At 43.4% G+C, this 20,396-nt stretch overlaps 3 protein-coding genes across 5 annotated transcripts in view; 2 read left to right on the top strand and 1 right to left on the bottom strand.

Moving 5' to 3' along the window:
* Nucleotides 1-346, top strand: part of LOC306784586 (uncharacterized protein) — a gene marked incomplete at both ends in the record, with an annotated part of 7,763 nt that extends 7,417 nt beyond the window's left edge. Inside the window, one exon of the mRNA XM_079278617.1 lies at nucleotides 330-346. Within this exon, the coding sequence (XP_079134743.1) occupies nucleotides 330-346 (17 nt within the window). The remainder of the gene's footprint in view (nucleotides 1-329) is intronic.
* The window catches only part of rpl9 (ribosomal protein L9), a 337,328-nt gene that overhangs the window by 43,743 nt on the left and 273,189 nt on the right, over nucleotides 1-20,396 (top strand). The gene's annotated exons all lie outside the window — the stretch shown is intronic.
* klhl5 (kelch-like family member 5) overlaps nucleotides 1,735-20,396 on the bottom strand; it is a 49,249-nt gene continuing 30,587 nt past the window's right edge. For all 3 annotated transcript variants that reach the window (XM_079278952.1, XM_079278951.1, XM_079278953.1), the window contains 11 exons: nucleotides 16,635-16,771; nucleotides 16,205-16,401; nucleotides 14,500-14,712; nucleotides 11,233-11,419; nucleotides 10,089-10,313; nucleotides 9,399-9,474; nucleotides 8,537-8,623; nucleotides 7,324-7,398; nucleotides 6,852-6,989; nucleotides 5,674-5,845; nucleotides 1,735-4,165 (listed from right to left, as the gene is read on the bottom strand). In XM_079278952.1, the coding sequence (XP_079135078.1) occupies nucleotides 4,109-4,165; nucleotides 5,674-5,845; nucleotides 6,852-6,989; nucleotides 7,324-7,398; nucleotides 8,537-8,623; nucleotides 9,399-9,474; nucleotides 10,089-10,313; nucleotides 11,233-11,419; nucleotides 14,500-14,712; nucleotides 16,205-16,401; nucleotides 16,635-16,771 (1,564 nt within the window). In that variant the 3' untranslated portion in view covers nucleotides 1,735-4,108. The remainder of the gene's footprint in view (nucleotides 4,166-5,673; nucleotides 5,846-6,851; nucleotides 6,990-7,323; nucleotides 7,399-8,536; nucleotides 8,624-9,398; nucleotides 9,475-10,088; nucleotides 10,314-11,232; nucleotides 11,420-14,499; nucleotides 14,713-16,204; nucleotides 16,402-16,634; nucleotides 16,772-20,396) is intronic.

Below are 20,396 nucleotides of genomic sequence, written 5' to 3'. Positions count from 1 at the left end.
ATGCTTTCTTAATTACAACAAACAATACATATACCTACCTACATAACTAATCATTGTACAAGCATACACAAGACAAAGCAACAAATAAAATAAGAATACATAAAAATGATATAAAAACAGAAATAAAATAAACAAATAAGAAATATAGTGTAACGGGCTGAGTGGCATATAATGTTAACCTGTTATGGTGTTTACAGAAAGTGTTCCAAGACGTTATCTATGATTGGTTCTTGCATTTACGGAGGTCAGTGAAGGCCTCAGGCCTTGTGGGAGCAGATGGTTAAGGATGTTAGAGAACGTTAACAGTGTTGACTGTTTGTTTGGCGTAGGCTACGGCCCACAGTAGCCTGTGTACTGTCTGCAAATAAAGGACCACAAGTAAAATAACGTCTCGTAGCTTTCCTGACCAAGGGTCGCTACAATATATTATATTAAATCAATAAAAAGGGTCAAATCTCATCCCACCATGCAATCAGAATAAAGAAGTTGAAATAATTAAAAGACATTTTACACTCAAGAATAGACTGACCCCCTTGTCGCCCCCAAGCTGAAACAAACCACAGCAAAAGTGCCCTCTTGGATGCCTCTAAGGTTGATGAAACATTCTAGAAGTACCTCTAGAATGCCCTTCCAGTGGAGAAAACGTGATGTGCCCTCTATGGTGCCCTTCCTGTGGAGAGAATGTAATGCTCTAAGAAGGCCTTAAAATTGAAAAATCACAATGCCATATAGGCTGGTATCTGTTTTCCTTTTTTTGTTGTTGCAGCTCTTCATTACAGCTATTTGATGTTCATTCTGAAAGGACATATAAAAACACAAGACTCTGTGTCTTGTCCATCATTTTATACACACGACTCACTCAGGCGCCAGAGAGGTAATTAAATGCCTGGTAAATGCAGATGTGTACACCTGGGTACAGCACTGACAGATGTGCAGCTGCATGTCTGAACTGTTTGCAGGTTAACTCAACATTTGGATGTCGAACATGTGGAGTCAGACCGTGGCACTTTCTGTCTCCCTCTCCTTCCCGTCAGGCATAATGGACTCAGGTGCTCTTAAGGCGGCAAGACAAGGTCACAAGCGTCATTTCTCAGAGCCACCAAGAGCCGCTTGTCAAAGCTGTGATTAAAAGCTTCCCCTGCAATAAATAACAGAGTGAATCAGTTGGCTTCTGGCTGCTGTCCCGGGGTTAAAGTAGTTGTAAATTGTGAGCATTCCTCTTCGTCATACACTCATTTCACTCTGCAAAAACGTTTCCACCTGCTGTCACGTCTTTGGCTCAGAATGCAGCTTTTAAGATGGAGCATTCACACGTAAGAGGGATAAGGATTCATATCAACCTGCAGGCCCAGAAACTGAAGAGCAGAAAACCTGCATTAAAACCACAGAACCCTCTGAACTGCAAGGGCCAGCTCTGATGGGGAAGTTGTTAAAGGCTAAGGGCCACATAACAACATACAACCTAACATCATAATGGCATTTACAATGCCTTTGTAACAAATGGAAACTGCAAAAACCTCAGTACCATCAACATGATTTAGCTGTGACTGTAAAACTCTTGTACTTTAGTATTTTACAAAGGGGAAACAAAAAAACACAAACAAGTGCTGAATCCCATCTTGACTTATATAAAAGACCAACAACAGCATGTTACAGCAGCATATATTGTACATCATTTATATTGTAAAAGAGGAGTTGTAATATTCTGATACAAAAAGAGGAGATGAGCAGCTGCACCATTTCTCACCAGCCGTCATTTTATTACACCTCTTCATCTCAAGTCATGGTACAAAAAGAAATGCACAATAACACATGGGAGATTTAGTGGCCACAGTATAATATACAGCATAATGCAATATGACTTCATACAGATATTATATTTATTTATGTACATCATTTACACAAAATATATAGTTTGATTTGGAATGTCTGTCTTTGTTTATAACCTCTGACTGAAATCAAACTCTCTGACTACCTTTACACAGTGGAGGTGACACACTTCTGCTCAGATCTAAAGAGAATTACTCTTCTCAATAAACAGCGGGCTGGTTTGAAGGGGGAAGAAAATAGAATAATGCAGCAGTGCATTAGGCTTAAATCAACATCAGCTCAGCTGTGGGGAATCGCTAGCCCTGCACCGTCTCTGCTTTTCAGATGTCATGCCGGCAGATCTGGGAGGCCTTTCAATCCTCACTTGGCTCCTGGGGCACATGGCTTTCAGCTGTGTGGCTAAGTGTCTGTGATATGACCGTGTGTGTTTGTGAGGTGCATCCTGGGGGCTACATTAGCTCTAGATCTGTCAGTTCAGACAGGATGCCTGCTTTGCCTCTCACTGTCAGGAGTTTACTCCTATACCACACACACACAATTAAGTACACAGCATAAAATTATTGTGGCCTGTGTCAGTATTGAACCTGCACTCTGCATTATTCTTGAGGTTTCTTGACATGTTAAGTTTACTCAAACAAGCCCACAAATATGAACACATGAGTTTGTTTCACAGGATGCATTTCACGATCATGTCTCATACTTTGTCTGCAGCGGCATCAAATCTAATAACGCTTTGAACTCGACATCAAACAAACCGACGGCACTAGCTGAATTAACGTTATTAAATTCATGGTCTCATTATTTGGTCTGTTCATTTTGTCTGGGGATCCAATTCTGCTCTAAAACGTAGCAGTGCGTGTATTTGTGCGTGTGTGTGTGTGTGTATGGTGATGAAATGTGAAAATGGAGATGAAAAGAAGGCAGCAGGGAATTGAAAATGTGGAGGGGAAGATTCTCATTTGAGATAAAAATTGACTCCTTGCAATCTCTGAACACATGCGTACACACACACACACACACACACACACACACACACACACACACACACACACACACACACACACACACACACACACACACACACACACACACACAGCAGGTAGGACAGAAATGCTCAACCAAGCCTGTAAATGACCCTGTGAGCTGTGAGGAATTTCAAAAAAATATGTATACGGTACATTATTACTCATGTTATAAACACAATACCAGTGCTTAATGACAGAATGACAAAGTAAAAAAGAAACCACAAAAAAACGAGGCAATAGCAGAAAGTTCGATCATTTGGCTTTGCAGCTTGTTTAAAAATCTACAATAAATTGCACATCACAGCATACTGTATGCTTCAGATGCAGTGGCGGCTGGTCAATAGAGGGCCATGGGGCATGGTCCCACCATGAGCCACACAAAAAAACAAAATGATAATAATCATAAATTATACAAATTGTCAATATTTGTGTTTTTGAACTATGGAATGTACCCAGTAATGTGTGTAAAATATGACATCTGCGCAAAATATATGCTTTTCCTGCTCGTCCTCTCCGCCTGTGTGCTCGTCTGCTCGTGCTCTCCGACTGTGTGTAGACACGTCTAAGAACGCGCAGCTTGGGGGGCCAAATCGTTTTGGCCCAAAAGAGGCGGGTCTATGAAGCAGTTTAGCCAATTGCTGATTAAAGATATAAATGAGTTACATACAATTTAGCCAATCAGCGCCCTCAAATAGATTCAGTGTGGGGCCAGAACGATTTGGCCCCTCTAGCTGCGCGTTCTCGTCAAGAGAAGTCTCTACAGGCGAGCGCCCGCTTGCGCGAGCACTACTACACCAGACAGGTTTGGCTAGCTGGTGTGTGTGTCCCACCTTGTCTCCAGGAACAAAATAATAGGAAAGATAAAAAGAATCTGCGAGACAGATGTTCCTTCATGCTCGGATAAACACTGCAGATTCCTCTGCGGTTGCAGTTCACTTCTGTGGCAGAAGTTATCAGGACGTTCAAATACGAAGACTTCATCAGAAACCAGACACACGATTTTAACCCTAACCTAACCGTAAACATCTAAATGAACGAGAGAGAGAGGCAGCCGCTGAGGAGAGTTGAGTCTCACTTTGCCGAAGTGTTAAACCTGAAGTGTGTTCATGTCTCTCGCTTCCCGGCGCCAGCCGCATGCTGGCAGGTAAATAAGTTTCTCGGTGGGACTTCAGCGACCACATCAGCAGAAACACGGACGATCCGAGCCACATCACGCACGGTCCGCCGGAGGGTGGATTGGAGTTTGTGTTATATTACAGTCTGACGGCCACCACACATGCTCCTGCCCTGCCCAGACACAGAGGTGCTACCTGTAGAGAGAGAGAGAAACACAAGAACAGAGCTGTAGTTGTGGCCAACTTACTCGAGTCCGAGTCCAAGTCCATGTCCAGTCCGATTCAAGACCGAGTCACGGGCATATTGAGAATCCTATTGAACGCGGTCAATACTTCACATTCACCAGCCTTGTAGACTAACTTTTAGAGGCTATAATCAATCAATCTATATCTGGCAGCTGTTTCACATCGGTGCCCTACCTGCTCAGCACCAAACCGCAGACACAGCATTCAGTAGAACTCTGTATTTCCTTCAGTAGTTGGCGGAGACCAAAAACAGACTAAAAGGTTGTTAATACTGGACTTGCATTCATCAGGTGTTTAGAAAAACGACTCCAAATGAATTCTAATTTTGCTCTCTGCCTGATGTTTAAATAGGCAACTGTTTACTAAGTAGGTCACCATATCAAATTAAAAGGTGTTATTATGTCAATGTTGTGTCTGCAACTTGTTTCCGCTGCCCCCAAGGGGCCTACAAATTTGTTATTGCGGGTTTATGTTAAAGTCCTCGGATGAAATTGAAATTTGAACATCTCAATTTGCGTGACCACTGGCCAACCCTCCTGCTGATAAAGGTCATGTACAACACCGATAGGCATCTTTGGCTCTGACCTCATCACAGTAGGGAGCGACGACAATCCTTTGGCTCTAAGCGAAGCGTTGTCTCTTTTTGTGGATGTCTTGTCCTGTTAGCTTTTGTAGCCACCGCTTCTACACCGATAGTCAGAGCTGTCTGTCAGTCACCTCATTTTAAAAAGACAAACTTCTTCTTCTGTCTTGGAAGTAAACAGATTGACAGATGTACGCTTAAAGCAAGCAGTGCTGCTAACACAGGACAGACAACCCATCCGCTTGTGTGTATGTCTCAGCTGACAATGAACAGAGGGCACATTTAACGGTCTCAACGTCTCACATCTCAGTCTGTCCCCGTCCCTTTGTGTCAGTCTTAACATTCTCTGTATTCTGTATCCACCCATCTACACCCCTCTTGTTCTCAGCATGGTGCGTGTCTCCAAAATAGCAGATTTCCAACGACTTTGGTTGGAAATCCTCCGGGCTATGCAGGAGATGAGGCATAAATTGAAGTGTTATAGACATGAGCTGAGTGAAATCGTTCAACTTTGAAAAATAAATCTTTCCCCTACTGCTGCGGCGCCAAGGACAATATTAGCATGAGGAAAACACACATTTACATAACAGAGCGAAAACGCCAAGACACATGATAGAGGACCTGGAGGAAGGTCAAACTGTGACTGTGTGTTGATTTAACAACTTTATTGGTGTGCATCAGCATTTATTACTTGTTTGTACTGAACTGCAGTGAATGTGTCTATGTACATACGAGCGATCGGATGCATGTAAATCTGCTGCGTGTGTGTGTGCAACATGAGAAAAGAGCTTATTAAATTGTACAGACTCTTTCCTGCCAAACATATAAACTGCATGTGTGCGTGTGTGTTGCATTTATGTGTTTGGTTGTGTACCTGTGTCCACTCGTTGGTCTGAGGGTCGTAGGCTTCTACAGTGTTGAGATACACCTGCCCGTCATAACCGCCCACGGCGTAGAGATGGTCGCCAAGGAGACAAACACCAACGGCGTCTCTGCTGATGCTCATGGGGGCAACTGCCGTCCACACATCTGTCTGAGGGTCATACCTGTACAAAGACGCCCCCCCCCCCCCCCACACACACACACACACACACACAAACACAGAGTGAGAAATTCCGTTCACAAAAATCTATTTAATTGCAATATTTTGGGAAACACACTTACTCGTCTCCTTTCCGAGAGTAAGAAAAGACTGATCAGTCACATGTCTGTGCACGGCTTGCCTGGCTCTTCAAAAACAACACTACCAGCCCAACTAAAGCTCATTAGTTTACATGTTGTGTCTCATTTGTTTAATCCATACACAAACAGTGCTCGGTAACTTCCGGGAGTCTTGCCATCACTGTGGGGTTGCTAGGCATGGCTGTTGTGCTTGTACAGAGAGCTCGATTAAAATCTGTGCTCATTGAAAACCTTTTGTTAGTGTACCACTTAAACCACAACGCGTTGCTTAGCGCAGATTACAGGTGTTAGCAAGCACATTTTTGACATTTGGACAAAACCAGTTTCACCATTTCCCGCTTACGATTTGTATGCTATGCTAAGCTAATCGTGTTGTGACTCCAGCTCAATACTTCATATACAGACTGAGTGGTACCGATCTTCTCATGTAACTCCTGGCAAGAAAAACTATTTGCCAAATAAGTGTATTTCTCATTGAACTATTCCTCGTTTTTCTAAGAATAAAAACTCATAATTCTAAAGACACTATAATATAAGTAATATATATATATCTAGTTTATATGCATAGAATTGACTTGAATAGATTGTCACCGACACCCGATGCAGCTATTCAAGTCCGTATGGGTCCGATACTTCATATTGGTTCATCTCTATCTTATACAAATCAAAGAAAAAATGATGAGCTTCATACTTTTGCATCTCACACTAAATTGTGAACTGAGAATTTTACATTGCAACACACACACACACACACACACACACACACACACACACACACACACACACACACACACACACACACACACACACACACACACACACACACACACACACACACACACACACACACACACACACACACACACACACCTCTCCACACAGTCACTTAGCCGAGATGCAAGGGATGAGGCCGGAGCATCATGACCTCCGATGGCGTACAGGAAGCCATGCCAGGTGGCCACGCCCACACCTCCACGCCTTTTAGCCATGGGAGCACAACCGCTCCACCTGTAGATGGAGGTTAACATACTTTCATCCTTTCGCCAACAGTGAGGAAAACCTGACAAATGGGCCAACTCAAAACCTTCCAGAACATTCTCCACTTAAAAAAAAAATAAGATTATTTTACCAATAACAACCTTGTCCCAGCCCTTTCAGTGAAGAACCACAATGAATGTACTTCATAAACAGAAGCTGTTTGAGTGTGCTCTATTATAACATCCTGAGAGGGTTAGCTGCCTCCTTTGATCTGTGGGTAAATAACCTTAGAAGCACTGCAGCAGACAGAAAATAAAGCAGGAGAGTGTTTAATTCTGCTCAAATGAAGTCCCTCGTCTCTGACCTGTTGGTGTGGGGGTCGAAACACTCCACTGAACGCAGGCAGGAGGAGCCGTCACGACCTCCTACTGCATACAGCCTGAAAGAGACAGAAGATGACGATGACCCTCTGGAGACACACTCACACACCTGCCACACAAAACATTTAGCGACACCGAAACAGATGGTGCAAGGGTGTATTTATGTGGGTGCGGTTTTACAGGATTTCGGTGACAAAGTGAGGTGAGCAAAATCAATCAGCCACAACTCTTGGGCGCATCAGTGGGAGTGTGTATGTGTGTGTACATCCATGATGTGGAGTTGGGGGGCGAGGAAATAAGTGCATCCGAACCAGTCAAGCGAGTAATGAGCTCCATCAGGCAAAGAGCCTGGAGAATAGACAACACATGCATGCACTCACAGCCTTGTGTGCACGCACACACACAAACGTACTCGCACACACAACTGCTGGGCACGCTAAGCACAAATCAGTTGTTTCTGTATTAATTAGCATCTAAAAAGCCTTTCTCCGTAGCGTCTCTATGAGGCACTGAATAATAAAAACAATGTTGCAATATTCATCGCAATCATAACTCATACTGTCGGCTGCAGAAGAACTACGAGGCAAGTGAGGAGATTCAAGTCCTGAACTTCACTGATCCCACTGTTCATATGCACGTTTGTGCATGTGTGTGTGTGTGCTGTGCGACTGTGAGTGCTGTCAGCGTTTCCATCACTGCTTGATGCTGCAGTGCGTCGCGCGGGAAAGACACAGTGGTTACAGTAACATAACCTTACCTGTGATGCCTTCGAACAAGCAGAGAGTGTGGCGCTCCAAGAATGTTCTCACACAACAAAGACATTTAGTTTTTTCTCCTCCAGGAAGAAAAAGGTAGCTTGGTACAATAATGAGGTGGGTGGTGCAGTATTTATAAGTGCACAGTTATACAGTATAAATGACACTTATGATTAAGTACAGTGAGGCAAGTTGTGTGTCATTTCTGCTAAAAATGTCAACAATCTATTAAATTGCATCAATTTGGCTGAGGTTTTGGTCCAAAGCGTCTTGAATGAGTGCATACAGCATCCATAAGGACAAGAGCAAGATGTCAACAAAACAAACATCCCACGCAAACAAAAAGCATGTGCAATGAAACAGTGCAGGTGCTTACATTGAACAGTTTACTTGGATTCACGTGGATGCGCGAAGCAATCAATTTGAGTGAAGGTTTACTTACTTGCCATTGAGTACAGCTACTCCCACTGTGCTTCTGGGTGTTGCCATACTTGCGACGAAGCTCCACTGGCGAGCTTGGGGGTCCCACCTGGTGGAAATTATGTTAGCAACTTCTCAGTCCTGCTCATAATAAAACATGGCTAATCGAAACTCTGAATGTTCAACACGTGATTAAATATACAGCGCAGTTAAGAGTTATTACTGCATCTTTCAGAAACAGTCTTTGCCTCTTCTGGCCATCTAGTGGGCCACGGAGGTACTGCCAAATAGTGTGATTAAATATTTAAAAACATTGGTGTAATTGACAGAGCTAGTTATTTTTGTATCGAAATGTGCTCAAGAATTCACATGATAAAAAAATCGGCCAAAAAAAAAACAAAACAGCAGAATTTCAGTGACCAGTACTGTTTAATCGTGACACATCGTCAGGTAGAGACAAACGTGCCTTGCCACTGTAGCCAACAGTCCCTCTGATATAGTGACACTGAATGGATCGTTTCTTTTAAATGACAACCTGCGCCAGTAACAGCTCCAAAGCGTGTGGTGGAAAAATATGACCCTGAATACATTCAATTTGGATTTGGGTGACAGTAAACAGAATATTTATTTTATAGTCATCATTACAGCGGACAGAGGCATAACACATATTTACAGCCCAGTTGTTGTGTTTTGTCTTTATTTGGGATGGTGGTCCTCACAATTTATTTAACAATCAGTAGTGGACCTTAAATTACTGAAGGCTCTAGATAATCTACAGAAACTGCTCTCAAAAGTTTATATTTGAACTATTTCCAATCCGCATGGTAAACATTTTCAGCAGAGTAAATAACAGACTTAAACAGCTGTGTGAAGTGTCCTCTTACCTTTCCACTGTGCTGAGGTAGCTCCAGCCATCATGTCCTCCTACCGCGTACATGGGCCCCTCTAGGACGGCTACGCCTGCGATAACACAACCGCATGTGCACGATTAATTCATGGCAACTTACCAAAACCACTATCAGCTTGGACAAGCTCATACAAATCACACACGTGTAGGACCAAACAGTGTGAGTTTTCATTGTGTGTGCAACCACGCCCTGCTACATCAACCGTTAGCAGCATGTTGGCACCTCCACACTCAGGGGATTTATCTGCCTGAACATCTGTGGGGGCCAGATGTGTGTTTGAATCGCCACACACGCACACATTTATAATATAAAAAAAAAAACAGTGGAGCAGCAGCACAGCAGGCCTTATCAAATGTTGTCATCGTAACTGTGTCACTTGCACAGCGAGTGGGGGAGTCTGTCCGTCAAACAAGATACGCAAGCATGACACTGAATCCCTTACTGCTGAGGCGCTGTTGTGTAGCTGAAGCTGACCTTCGACCTCACTGCCATATGAGCGAAAACAATTTTCAACAGTTTGTTTTTTAGCAAGGATCATATTTTTCAAAATTCAAACAACAAAGACATAATCCTTCCTCTTTAAATGACTGGCCTTCTTGACCTTTCCAAGCTCCTTTCGGCTTGTAATGTACGTAAATCCCGCTTGTATTCATTCTAGGGGCTCACCTAAGCCGTGCCTGTGTGTGGACATGGGAGGCATGACGCTCCAGGCCTTGCTGTGAGGGTTGTAACACTCCACAGTGTTGAGGGTCTTGAGTCCATCTCGGCCGCCTACCACATAGAGACGGCCGTCGAGGACAGCTACACCAAACTGTAGCCTCCGTCCACTCATGGTGGCTACCTGCCTCCACGTGTCCCGACGCAGGCAGTACTGCTCGATACTGGTGGCACCTGGAGAAAACAACGGAAAGAAGTGGATCAATGAGCTCTGTTTATGATCATCTCAGCTAATGTTTCCTCACATATTCTCATGATTACAAGATAAAGGATGGTTATTCCATCAAGCCAGAATTAAGAAAGAATATCTTTGAATTTTGTTTTCTTCAATTATACATTGTGCTGAGTCATCCTGCTGCCTGACTTTAGGGCTACAACAAGTAACTATTTTCATTATTGACTATTCTAGAATAATGAAACATTTCCCTAAGCTGAATGAGACTTACTTACTTAAAATGACCCTTTTGTCCAAGGTATTTAGTTGACTAGCATACGGAAATAAAATCACACTTGAGAGCTGAAACCAGATCATTTTGGCATCATTTTCTTGAAAAATGGATGTTGCAGATTCATTTTTTGTTGATTGATTAATTTACTAATTGTTGCAGCTTTATCCAAGGTGCTGACTATATCGTCCCAACATCCCTGGTTATATTATTTCTGGCCAGTTCTCCACTGCGTACTATTTAATATATGACCAGATAAAAATAAAAATACAGAAACGTACTACAACTAGAGACCATCTTGCGATCGGGGGGGGGGGGGGGGGGGCTTTGGCCCCTTCCCCACTTCCTACACCCCCCTACTTCCTGCGCCCTTGCTCAGACCACATCTATCTACAAACTGGGCCTTCATTTTGATCTCATATACACACCTGTAAAGTTTGTGACTGCATCTTGAGCGGTTGTGAGGTTATTAAGAAATATAAGCACCTGGCAAGGTATTCAAAACTACTGTGCTCATTTCACCATGCACACACACACACAGACTCAGAAGTTGAAAACAATACCAGCCACACACTGTTACAGCTGGTAATAATAATAATATACCGGTAGTCTATTTGTAAAGTCTGGTTGTGTATTTGTGTGTGTACCTTTCGTAGCGTCCATGCCCCCTACGGCAAACATGGCCCCGACGGTGGCCTTGCGGGGCCGGGTGCGGGGACTCTGAAGCAGCGGCTGGCGCTGGGGCAAGAGGTGATACTTCATGCCCTCCATCAGCAGTCGCTGGCACTCCATACTGTCCCGCAGCAGAGGGTTGGACTCCAGGTCTGCCAAGAACTACACATACATACATACATAAAAACAGAAACAGAAACCCGCTCACATGAACACACATACACACAGGGACATGTGACAACTGCTATCAACAAGCGGACTGACAAATACAGGGTATGTGTACTGCATGCGTGGGTTAAGATGTTATCGCTGATTGAAAGAAAGCTGTTCTCCCATTGATTGAGGGATTAGATCAGCCCAGAGGCCATTAGTCTTTACACACACACACACACACACACACACACACACACACACACACATAAAATACATCCACAGGAAAATCACCGCCTGTGAGAGAGGCTGGGTGGTGGGAAGCAAGTTTCCCTGAAGGCAAGAATTACATGATTTACATTTAGATGGATGTGTGTTTGCATATGTGTGTGAGTGCATGTGTGTGCGTGTTCAGAGATGGAAAGCACTAGAGGTTCAAGAGAAGCCAGATTTATTTATAATAGCCATTTGAAGTTTCCAAGCGGTGTGTATACCTGCACATTATGTGTGTGTGTGTGACAGGCTGAAGAGAAGTCAGTGGGGAGGTTAAGCAATGTTACAAGTGTGATAAAGGACATTTGATTGAAGAGGATTATTTTTTTTTCCAAACACCCTTTTTTTCCTGTCCGCCATCGCAAAGAGAAAGATTCTGCCCAAATAATTAAATTCCGTCACTCAATATCAAATCAATTTTCCGGGCCAGGCATGAGCCTAAAGCAAGCGTGGTAAATGGATAAGCAGCTTACACGCCAGGGTGAACCCACGCTTCCATTGCACACAAACACCAAGGCACGAATTAGGGTGAACCCCATTTCGGCACTCATTTGAGTTGATGTGTAATAAAGGACAGAGATAGAAAACCATGTTTGTCCTCTCCTGTGCTATTTATCCATCACGCTGTGAAGGATTGAATGTGGAGGGCGAGATAAGATTGAGTCCTGCAGGAGTCCCACTTTCTCCTCTCTGTCCTCTCTTTACCTCGCAGTGGGAAGTGAGGAAGTAGTCCTCTCCTCTCTGTTTTAGCTTGGACTTTGTTCACTGTGACACACACACACACACACACACACACACACACACACACACACACACACACACACACACACACACACACACACACACACACACACACACACACACACACACACACACACCTCTCATTTCCCCATCAAGACATGGTTTTACTTAATCAATTAGCTGAGTGACAAAATATTTCGGTGTGTAGTTTTCTCACAATCATGGTCCCCAGAGGATGAAGCAAGAAATTTGTAACAGGTAAAATGACGCCTATACTGACTTTGTAGATCCCAACTTTTTGCCCCATCATTGGTTCAAAATTGTCCAACACGTTGGTTTATGACCAAAAGACCTTGCAAAACCCACATTCCCATCAGCTTAAGCTCAGCTGTTCTTTATGTTTAGTGATAGTTTGCTAATTTCAGCATGTTACCCACAAAACTAAAGTGATTAATATGGTAAACATTACACCTGCTAAATAGCAGCATGTTAGCACCGTCGTTGCTAGGATGAACTGCAGGATAGAAATGAACAATCAGACAGTTTGCTTGTCAGAAAGTTAAGCAAAAAAAAAATTATGTGACAGATTTTTCTCTTTGAACATTTTTTTCTGCTATTTTTAAGACCAAATGATTGAGAAATTAATCAGCAAACACAATCTGTTCAGTGCGTGAGGTCAAATTTACAGCCCACAGATGCACCTCTGAGGAGATTAGACCAAGTGTGTATGCGTCAGTGTTTGTGTGACAGTGGTAAGAAGGAAAAGGGATTAAAGGTTTTCAATTGGGTTCATTGACGTCCTTTTGATGAGTAATTGCACGGCGGCCTAGATACAGAGCTGACTAATTGCCAGATGAATGCGATCGGCTGTCTGTGTGGGGTTTATACGTCATTTTATTGGCGTGTCACAGCTCATTAGGTCGCTGAATGTTAACACATTTATCAGCTTAGCGTGGTGGTGGTGGTGATATACTCCTAAAGGTTGAATCAACCCTCTATGACCGCCTTGCTTCTGCTCTCTCTGCTCCAGTGCTATTCCACCGCTTCACCTCTCCGCCATCCATCTTCTTGCCTGATTACATGTTACAGCTGCTTGGGATTTCAGCTGACCGGGGCAAAGTCGTATATCTGAGGTGTTCAAGTGCAAACCTGGGAGATGTACAGACGCAGGCAGAGAAGATGGAAAGGGGGGGGGGGGGGGGGGGGCACAAGGGGAGAGTTATCTCCACAGTTCCCTTATAAATAGTAATGGAAACGACTGAGGAGGGAGATGAAGATAACAGATAATTTAGCTTCAGTTAAGAGAGTTATCACACTTAATTAAGGTTTAAAACGTGTGTGTGTGTGTGTGTGTGTGTGTGTGCATTTGACGCCCTAGGCAGTAACCGAGGCTCTGCCTCGCATATAAGCATCGCATTACCAGTTGAGATACTCTTTCACAAACTAGGAAGAGGAGAGAGGAGACACATGCACCCACTTCAACACAACAAAGACGAGCACATGCGTGACAGGGTAATGGTTGTGATCTACAGTTAGCGTGATGATCAAAGTCCCTCTAATTGCACGAAGAGGATAGAGACAGAGAGACGGACTGGAGCCAGAAGGAGGTAGAGAAGAATGGGGGAGGGAGAGAGCAAGAGACAAAATTTGGCCATGGAAAAAGAAGAGCAACATGTACCAACATTATTAGTCATTGAGTCGTGTTTGTGTCCACCTTGTGAATGTTTTAGCTCTATTTTTGGTCCCTTCCATTATGTTCGTCGCCAACTGTGTCTGTCTGTCACAGGGCAGTTAGCATACAGTGGCTTTTTAGAGGTTTCTCACTAAAACCGTTGTTACAAGAATGCTAATATGGAAGCAAAACAATAAAGTTGAGGGCCGGACAACTCAACAATGAGCTGAAACTCGCTATAAAGCTGCAGAGTTGGGTGATTATCCTCCGTAGGTTCATCATTAGGAGTGACTCCTTTCAGTATGCCTTTCGCATTGATTGTCATCATAAAAATAATGATTATAGTCGCTTTAAATAAGCCAGTAACACCGGTGTGATATGTGACGGAGTTCTATGCAGCTCTCACCTGTGGCTGCAGCAGTGGCAGTCGGATGTGAGCCAGCAGCAAGGGCAGGTGACGCTGTCGCGTGGCGGCGTCATGGCGGACCCACGTTAGCAAAGAGGTGACCACGGTCTCCTCATCGGGCACGTTGACGTCATCCGACGTGATCAGCCTCTCCATCTCCTCCACTGGGAGCAACAGGAACTCCTGGCCTCCCACCACCTCTAAAAAGTGTTCCTGGTGGACAGGGAGATGAAATGGTTATCAGAGTAGTGAAGGTCACTTCAGACTGGATGATTGAAAAACGAGTTGCAGATGAAAAACGGAATAAGGGGAGAAAGTAAACAATAGGAAGATATGAGTGGAGAGAGGAAAGGGATCAAGGGGTTAGAAGGAGGCAAGAAGAGAGAAACAAAAGGAAGGAAATGAGGGCTTGAGAAAGGTCAGAGGAAGATGGATGAAGAGCTGCAGACAAAGGGGGCTGGATGAGAAAAGGTTGGAATGATTCAGTTATATAAGATAGGAAGGCTGCTGGAGAAACAAAGAGCAGGCCTGTAACCAACCATTTTCAGTATCTACTAATCGGCACATTAATAAATCAATGTCACAAATTAGTCACAAATGTCTGACACAACTTCCAAAAAGATACTTACTCGATACCATCACAAAATACAGTCTGCACAATTAAGAAGCTGGTACCAGAGAATGTCTTGAATGATTCATCGATTATCAAAATAGGATGCAGCTTCATCTTCTGAGAATCAAATGATCGATTTATCATTTCAGCTGTAATAGCGAGTGAATGTGGATGGGACAGAAATGAAACCTAGATCTTAAACATAGAGGCCATAATACAAATGTCTTAAGTGTTAAGCCCACATTATGCTTCGTATCTGTGTCAGCTGTGACAATAAGGAAGGTGATGATGACGACAATGGTTGATGTTGTTGTGCTGTGATTGTACAGCGCGCCATAGTTATTCTCATTCATTTATCTACTTATCTATTTTGAGGGAAGTATTATCTGTCGATATTAGAAAAGGGGAAGAAAACATGCAACATGTAAATGTGACTCCTACAAATAAAACATAAAAAATATTTAAAAAAAGAAATGACTATTGTGTAGCTCTTACACATTGGCTGTAATAGTCCTGTGAGATGTGTATGTGTGTGAATAACAAGTGTGGGTGGATTACAGTCACACCCAGATAAAGCCACCTCTACGACATTATTACCACGGATTCAAGTTGAACAATGATCCACTTCAGAGAGAAAGGAATAAAGAGAGGACCGATGGCACTGACAGACACAGACGCACAGAGGGAGGTGGGGTGGAAGGAAGGGCACGCTAACACAGGAGAGAACAAAAAAAGAAAATAGTAATCAAGTCGATGGAGGAGCTATTTCACAGTCACCATAGCAACCCTGTGCTGAAAACCGCCATTGTGGCGATAATGGTGTGTGGCGAGCGTTGCGAACGAGGAACCAATTTGTTAGCGAGAATAACATCAAGGCCTGCCCGGGGAAAACTGCACAGAGGGAGAGTTGTGAAAGGGAGCGGAGAAAGAAGCCTGTTTGTTGTCCTTACTTAATCAATTCATTGTCAAAATCACCTGTGGTCTACCTGAATCTACATCACATTTCGATCAATATTTTCCAAAGACTTTGTTTTCATTCATGTTCTCGCGGTGGCTCTGAAGGTATAGAGGTTAAGTGGCCGTGAAACCAACCGTGGTGTAGGTGTGAGCGGCCCGCTGCAGGTCATTGCAGCCCTGAGCGTCGGCATAGGAGCGGATGCCCAGACAGTTGGAGGGGTGGAGCTGCTTCATGAGGAACGAACAGCAAGCCTGAACCACCGGCAACAGCTGCAGTAGGCAGGAGGCAGACAGCAGAGACTCAATGGTGTCCTCCCTCAAATCGAGCCGGCCTGGAAGAAAAAGAGGGGAAATGGATGGAAGACAGAGCGACCTCACGAAAAAATTGAGTACTGAATATTTTAAAGTGTCTAAGATATATTATTTAAAAGGTTTTAAGATCAAGGGTAACACTGCCCATGAACTCAAGCGACTGGTCATAAAAGTCCTTTCATTTTACAGAACTGAGACCAAATTGAATCCATTTATTTAGCATCAGCGTGGCGATCAGTGTGCATCTGGATACCTGTGTACGCATACTGCACCAGGACCCACAATGCATCGGGGTCCACTCCTTCCATCTTCACCTCATCCTGCTTGGCCTCCCTCACATCGCTGGTGAACATGGCCGCGAAGTAGTCCGACACGGATGAGAGCACCAGCCTGTGTGAGTGGAGAGAGTGTCTGGCATCAGTCAGAGAGCACGGACAGCCGTAATGGAGGAACGGGGTACTTTTGCTGACAGGGAGAGTCTGGACTGACGGGGAGAAGATGCAGAACAGGGAGGCCTGGAAATGAGGCAGGCTAATGCAGAACATTGTCATCCTGCATATATATTCCACACTAGTAGATCGGTAGCTAACACAGGCATCAGTAAGTGCCAACTTAAGTGCTAGTTTGCTTCCCCATCACGTCTCTGACATCAGAACCTGGGGGGGGGGGGGCTGCGTCACACAAATTCTTTGTGAAATTGACAATCCAGCGTTAACGGTTGGCCAGCTGTGCGGAGGCGAGAGCGTGAGCAGGGTTCCTACTTTTTTCTCAAGCTTTTTTAGTTCTTTACAGAACTATGAACATCTGTCACTTTTCACATGCTATGAATTCCTTTGAGAAGTGTCTGCCGTTATCTCCACATTTAAAGGATCATCACGTCTCCTCCCTCTCTGTGACGTCCGGTTTTACACCCTGCCTTTGAGCGTGGCCATTCGGAACAGCTGTAAACTACTTTTAACTATTTCTGGATGTTGGTAGTTCTCCTCTTCCTAATGACAACAGCTGTCATGATACCAAAATTGTGACTTCGATAAGATAAATATCTCGATATCGATACTGAAATGACACCACGGAAAAACCTAAAACATCATGAAAAGTTATAAAAGATGATGGAACATTCTTTTTCATTAATAATCAAAACAAATGTAAAAATATATTAATGAAAGATGTACACAGTATGCAGTAATCTGATGTGATTTCTTTGGTAGTTAACTTAACATTTGCAACCAGATATCACATTAAACAGCGATCAAACAATTAAACAATAATCTAACACTCTCTGTTTGGTGGATTATGTGTTTACCGAATTACAGGAGTTTGACAGATCTGACAGATTCAGAAAAGATGGTGAATGTAATTTTATCGGGGCATTTGTTCCTTGATTAGAGCTGCGTGGATATCTAGCTTGTTGTTTTTCCTGAATGGAGTTCTGCCGACACTAGCTCAGAGCGGCACTGTGCAGCCTGGCGAGCAGTTCATGGCCTGATTTAATCTTCTTTTAAACTTCATTTGTTGACTCCATCCTGCTGGTTAACCCGAGCTAAATCCCAGGACCCGCTGTTTATTTTTTGACTGCTGAAAAGTTAAAAGCACCCACCCGCACACACACACAGCCCGGCTGTAGAACATCGACACACCTCATAGGAAATAGCCGACAGCTCTTATAGAAACATTGCCGGTCTTAAAGAACCGGTACGAATAAAATGGGGCATCGAACAGATTTTAACGGCAGGGTATTGCGATACCTTTCTAGCATCGGTACACGATGAAACACTACTAATGACCAGAAGGTGTCGGATTCAACAGTGGTCTACATATCACCACTTTCATAGAACCAACTCAAATCGAATCAAATCTTGAGATACCGAAAGATTCACATCATTCGCCAAAATAAGCAACCACAACAACCAAGTTCGTCTAAACAGGGACCAGAATAACATCTCGTCACATAGGTCTGTGGGTTTTAGAGTAAGAACTGAAGGCTTCACTCCATCCTCTGAGGGGAAACACAGACATTTCCACTGCAAGATTGACAATGAGACTTAAATGTTTTATTTTTTATAAACTGACGGCTATTCTCTATTGCTTGAAAGACTTAGATTGAGACTTTCAGACCCCTTTACTTCAATCTGAGGGCAATGTAACATGTCGGTCTCATGACTGAATAAAGAATCGCTTTTACGCAAAATTACGGAAAAAAATATAAAAAAAAACTGTTTCCCACAGCACAAGTCTGAAGATATCAATGCCCTCCCAATGGCAATATCTGCACATACCCATTGCATTTGTCAACCACTGCAGCTGAGCTCATGGTCAGCAGAGAAAGAAGAAGAAAATAAAGAATATGCTTAACTTAAGGTCAATGTGAAATTTAGTGTCTGGGAGAGAAGATATATGGTATAATGGAGAGCAAGCCAGAGGAAGGACAGAAATTGACAGTTAATTAATTCCTCGCCACAAAAATCCATTACCCTTTCATGTCACTGTTCAGTGACGCACACGCACACTCAAAAAAGTACATGTTATTTAATATTTAATGCACAGTATTTTTTCATTATTTGCTCTTGGAGATGTCTTTGTAAATGAGGTGGTGACTGTCTAATGGAGTCTAAATGGCCGTGCCATATAAAGCAGTCCTCCTCATTTTTAATGTCCTGATCTAAATAGGGCTGATGATAAGTAAACTAAATTAGGGTAACGCTCACATTAGAGTTCTGTTTGATAGCCATGAGAACCGATTTTCACATGCTTAAATGATTTCTGCTGATTTTCTGCTTCCACTGCTCCGTGTGTTTTGTGTTTTTTGACTTTGAGGTTAACAGACTTGTGTGTGTGTGTTATGCATATGTGTATAATGTCATTACCAAGTGTGACAGTGGGACCATGACAGATAGCCTGAAGCAGAGAAGAGTGGTGTGTATGTGTGTGTGTATTTGTTTTACTGACAAAGTTGTCAAAATACACTATAGTCAGCAGGAAGTTGCTCTGCCAGTATTCCAGTCGGGTATCTCTTTCTTATCTCTCTGACACACACACACACACTATTTTCACTCCTCTTAATTTTTCATGTGGGTCTCTGACTTCCAGTGAGCGACGCGGGCTATATACAGTACCGGGTTATATACACACACAAATGCACCTCGCAGAAGACAGAGACATAGCAGGCAGTGTGTCACTGCGTAATGGAAAAAAGCAAAGAGAAGACTAAAAGAGAGCAGGAAACAGACAAGTCGGTGGCAGGAAAAAAGAGGCCGAGCTGGAAACTGAACACTGTGTCTGTTTAAGTGTGCTTGGTGAAGAGACACCGGTGGAAAAACAGAGAGGGTGAAAACAACAGGAGGGCTGGTAGGAGAGACGTACTCAACTACTACTACCCTTCTCCACACATAAATACAGCAGTACATGATGTTGGGGTGGCAATATGTCCGTTTGTCAGTTGATCACCGCTTTTGCCCAGACTGAAATATCTCAACAACTATTGCCATGAACTTTTGTACAGACAATTAATGTTCCCCGGAAAATGTTCCCTAATGACCTTGGTGATCCCCTGACTTTTGCTCTAACGCCACCAGCAGGTCGAAATTTCCGCTTTTCCCTCAGGGGGAATTGTAATAACTAGGTAATTACTATTTAGCAGTCGGTCCAAATTTTTGATTTGTCCAACACTTTGCTACACACAGTACAAGTGGCCTATACGGCACGCACGGTGCACTCGTTTGTGTGTACTTGTAAAACAGAGAGAGAGGGTGTATGTTTTGTTCCCAGAAAAGCGTTTTTTATCCTACACATGCAATAAATCAATTGCAAACAAAACACCCACTTTCAAACATCTCACTCCCACCCCCTTGCTAGTACACAAACACACACATACACACACACACACACACACACACACACAAACACACACATACATACACACACAAACACACAATGAACACTTAGAAACAGCTTCAAATGCCGACACACTCTTTCATATACACCATTTGGGTTCTCGTACAGCGGGGTCTTTTGTTTG

Source organism: Melanostigma gelatinosum (assembly GCF_949748355.1).
Source record: "Melanostigma gelatinosum genome assembly, chromosome: 11".
In the NCBI taxonomy this organism is placed as follows: Eukaryota; Metazoa; Chordata; class Actinopteri; order Perciformes; family Zoarcidae; genus Melanostigma; species Melanostigma gelatinosum.
This window is presented reverse-complemented; position numbering and strand designations above follow the sequence as displayed.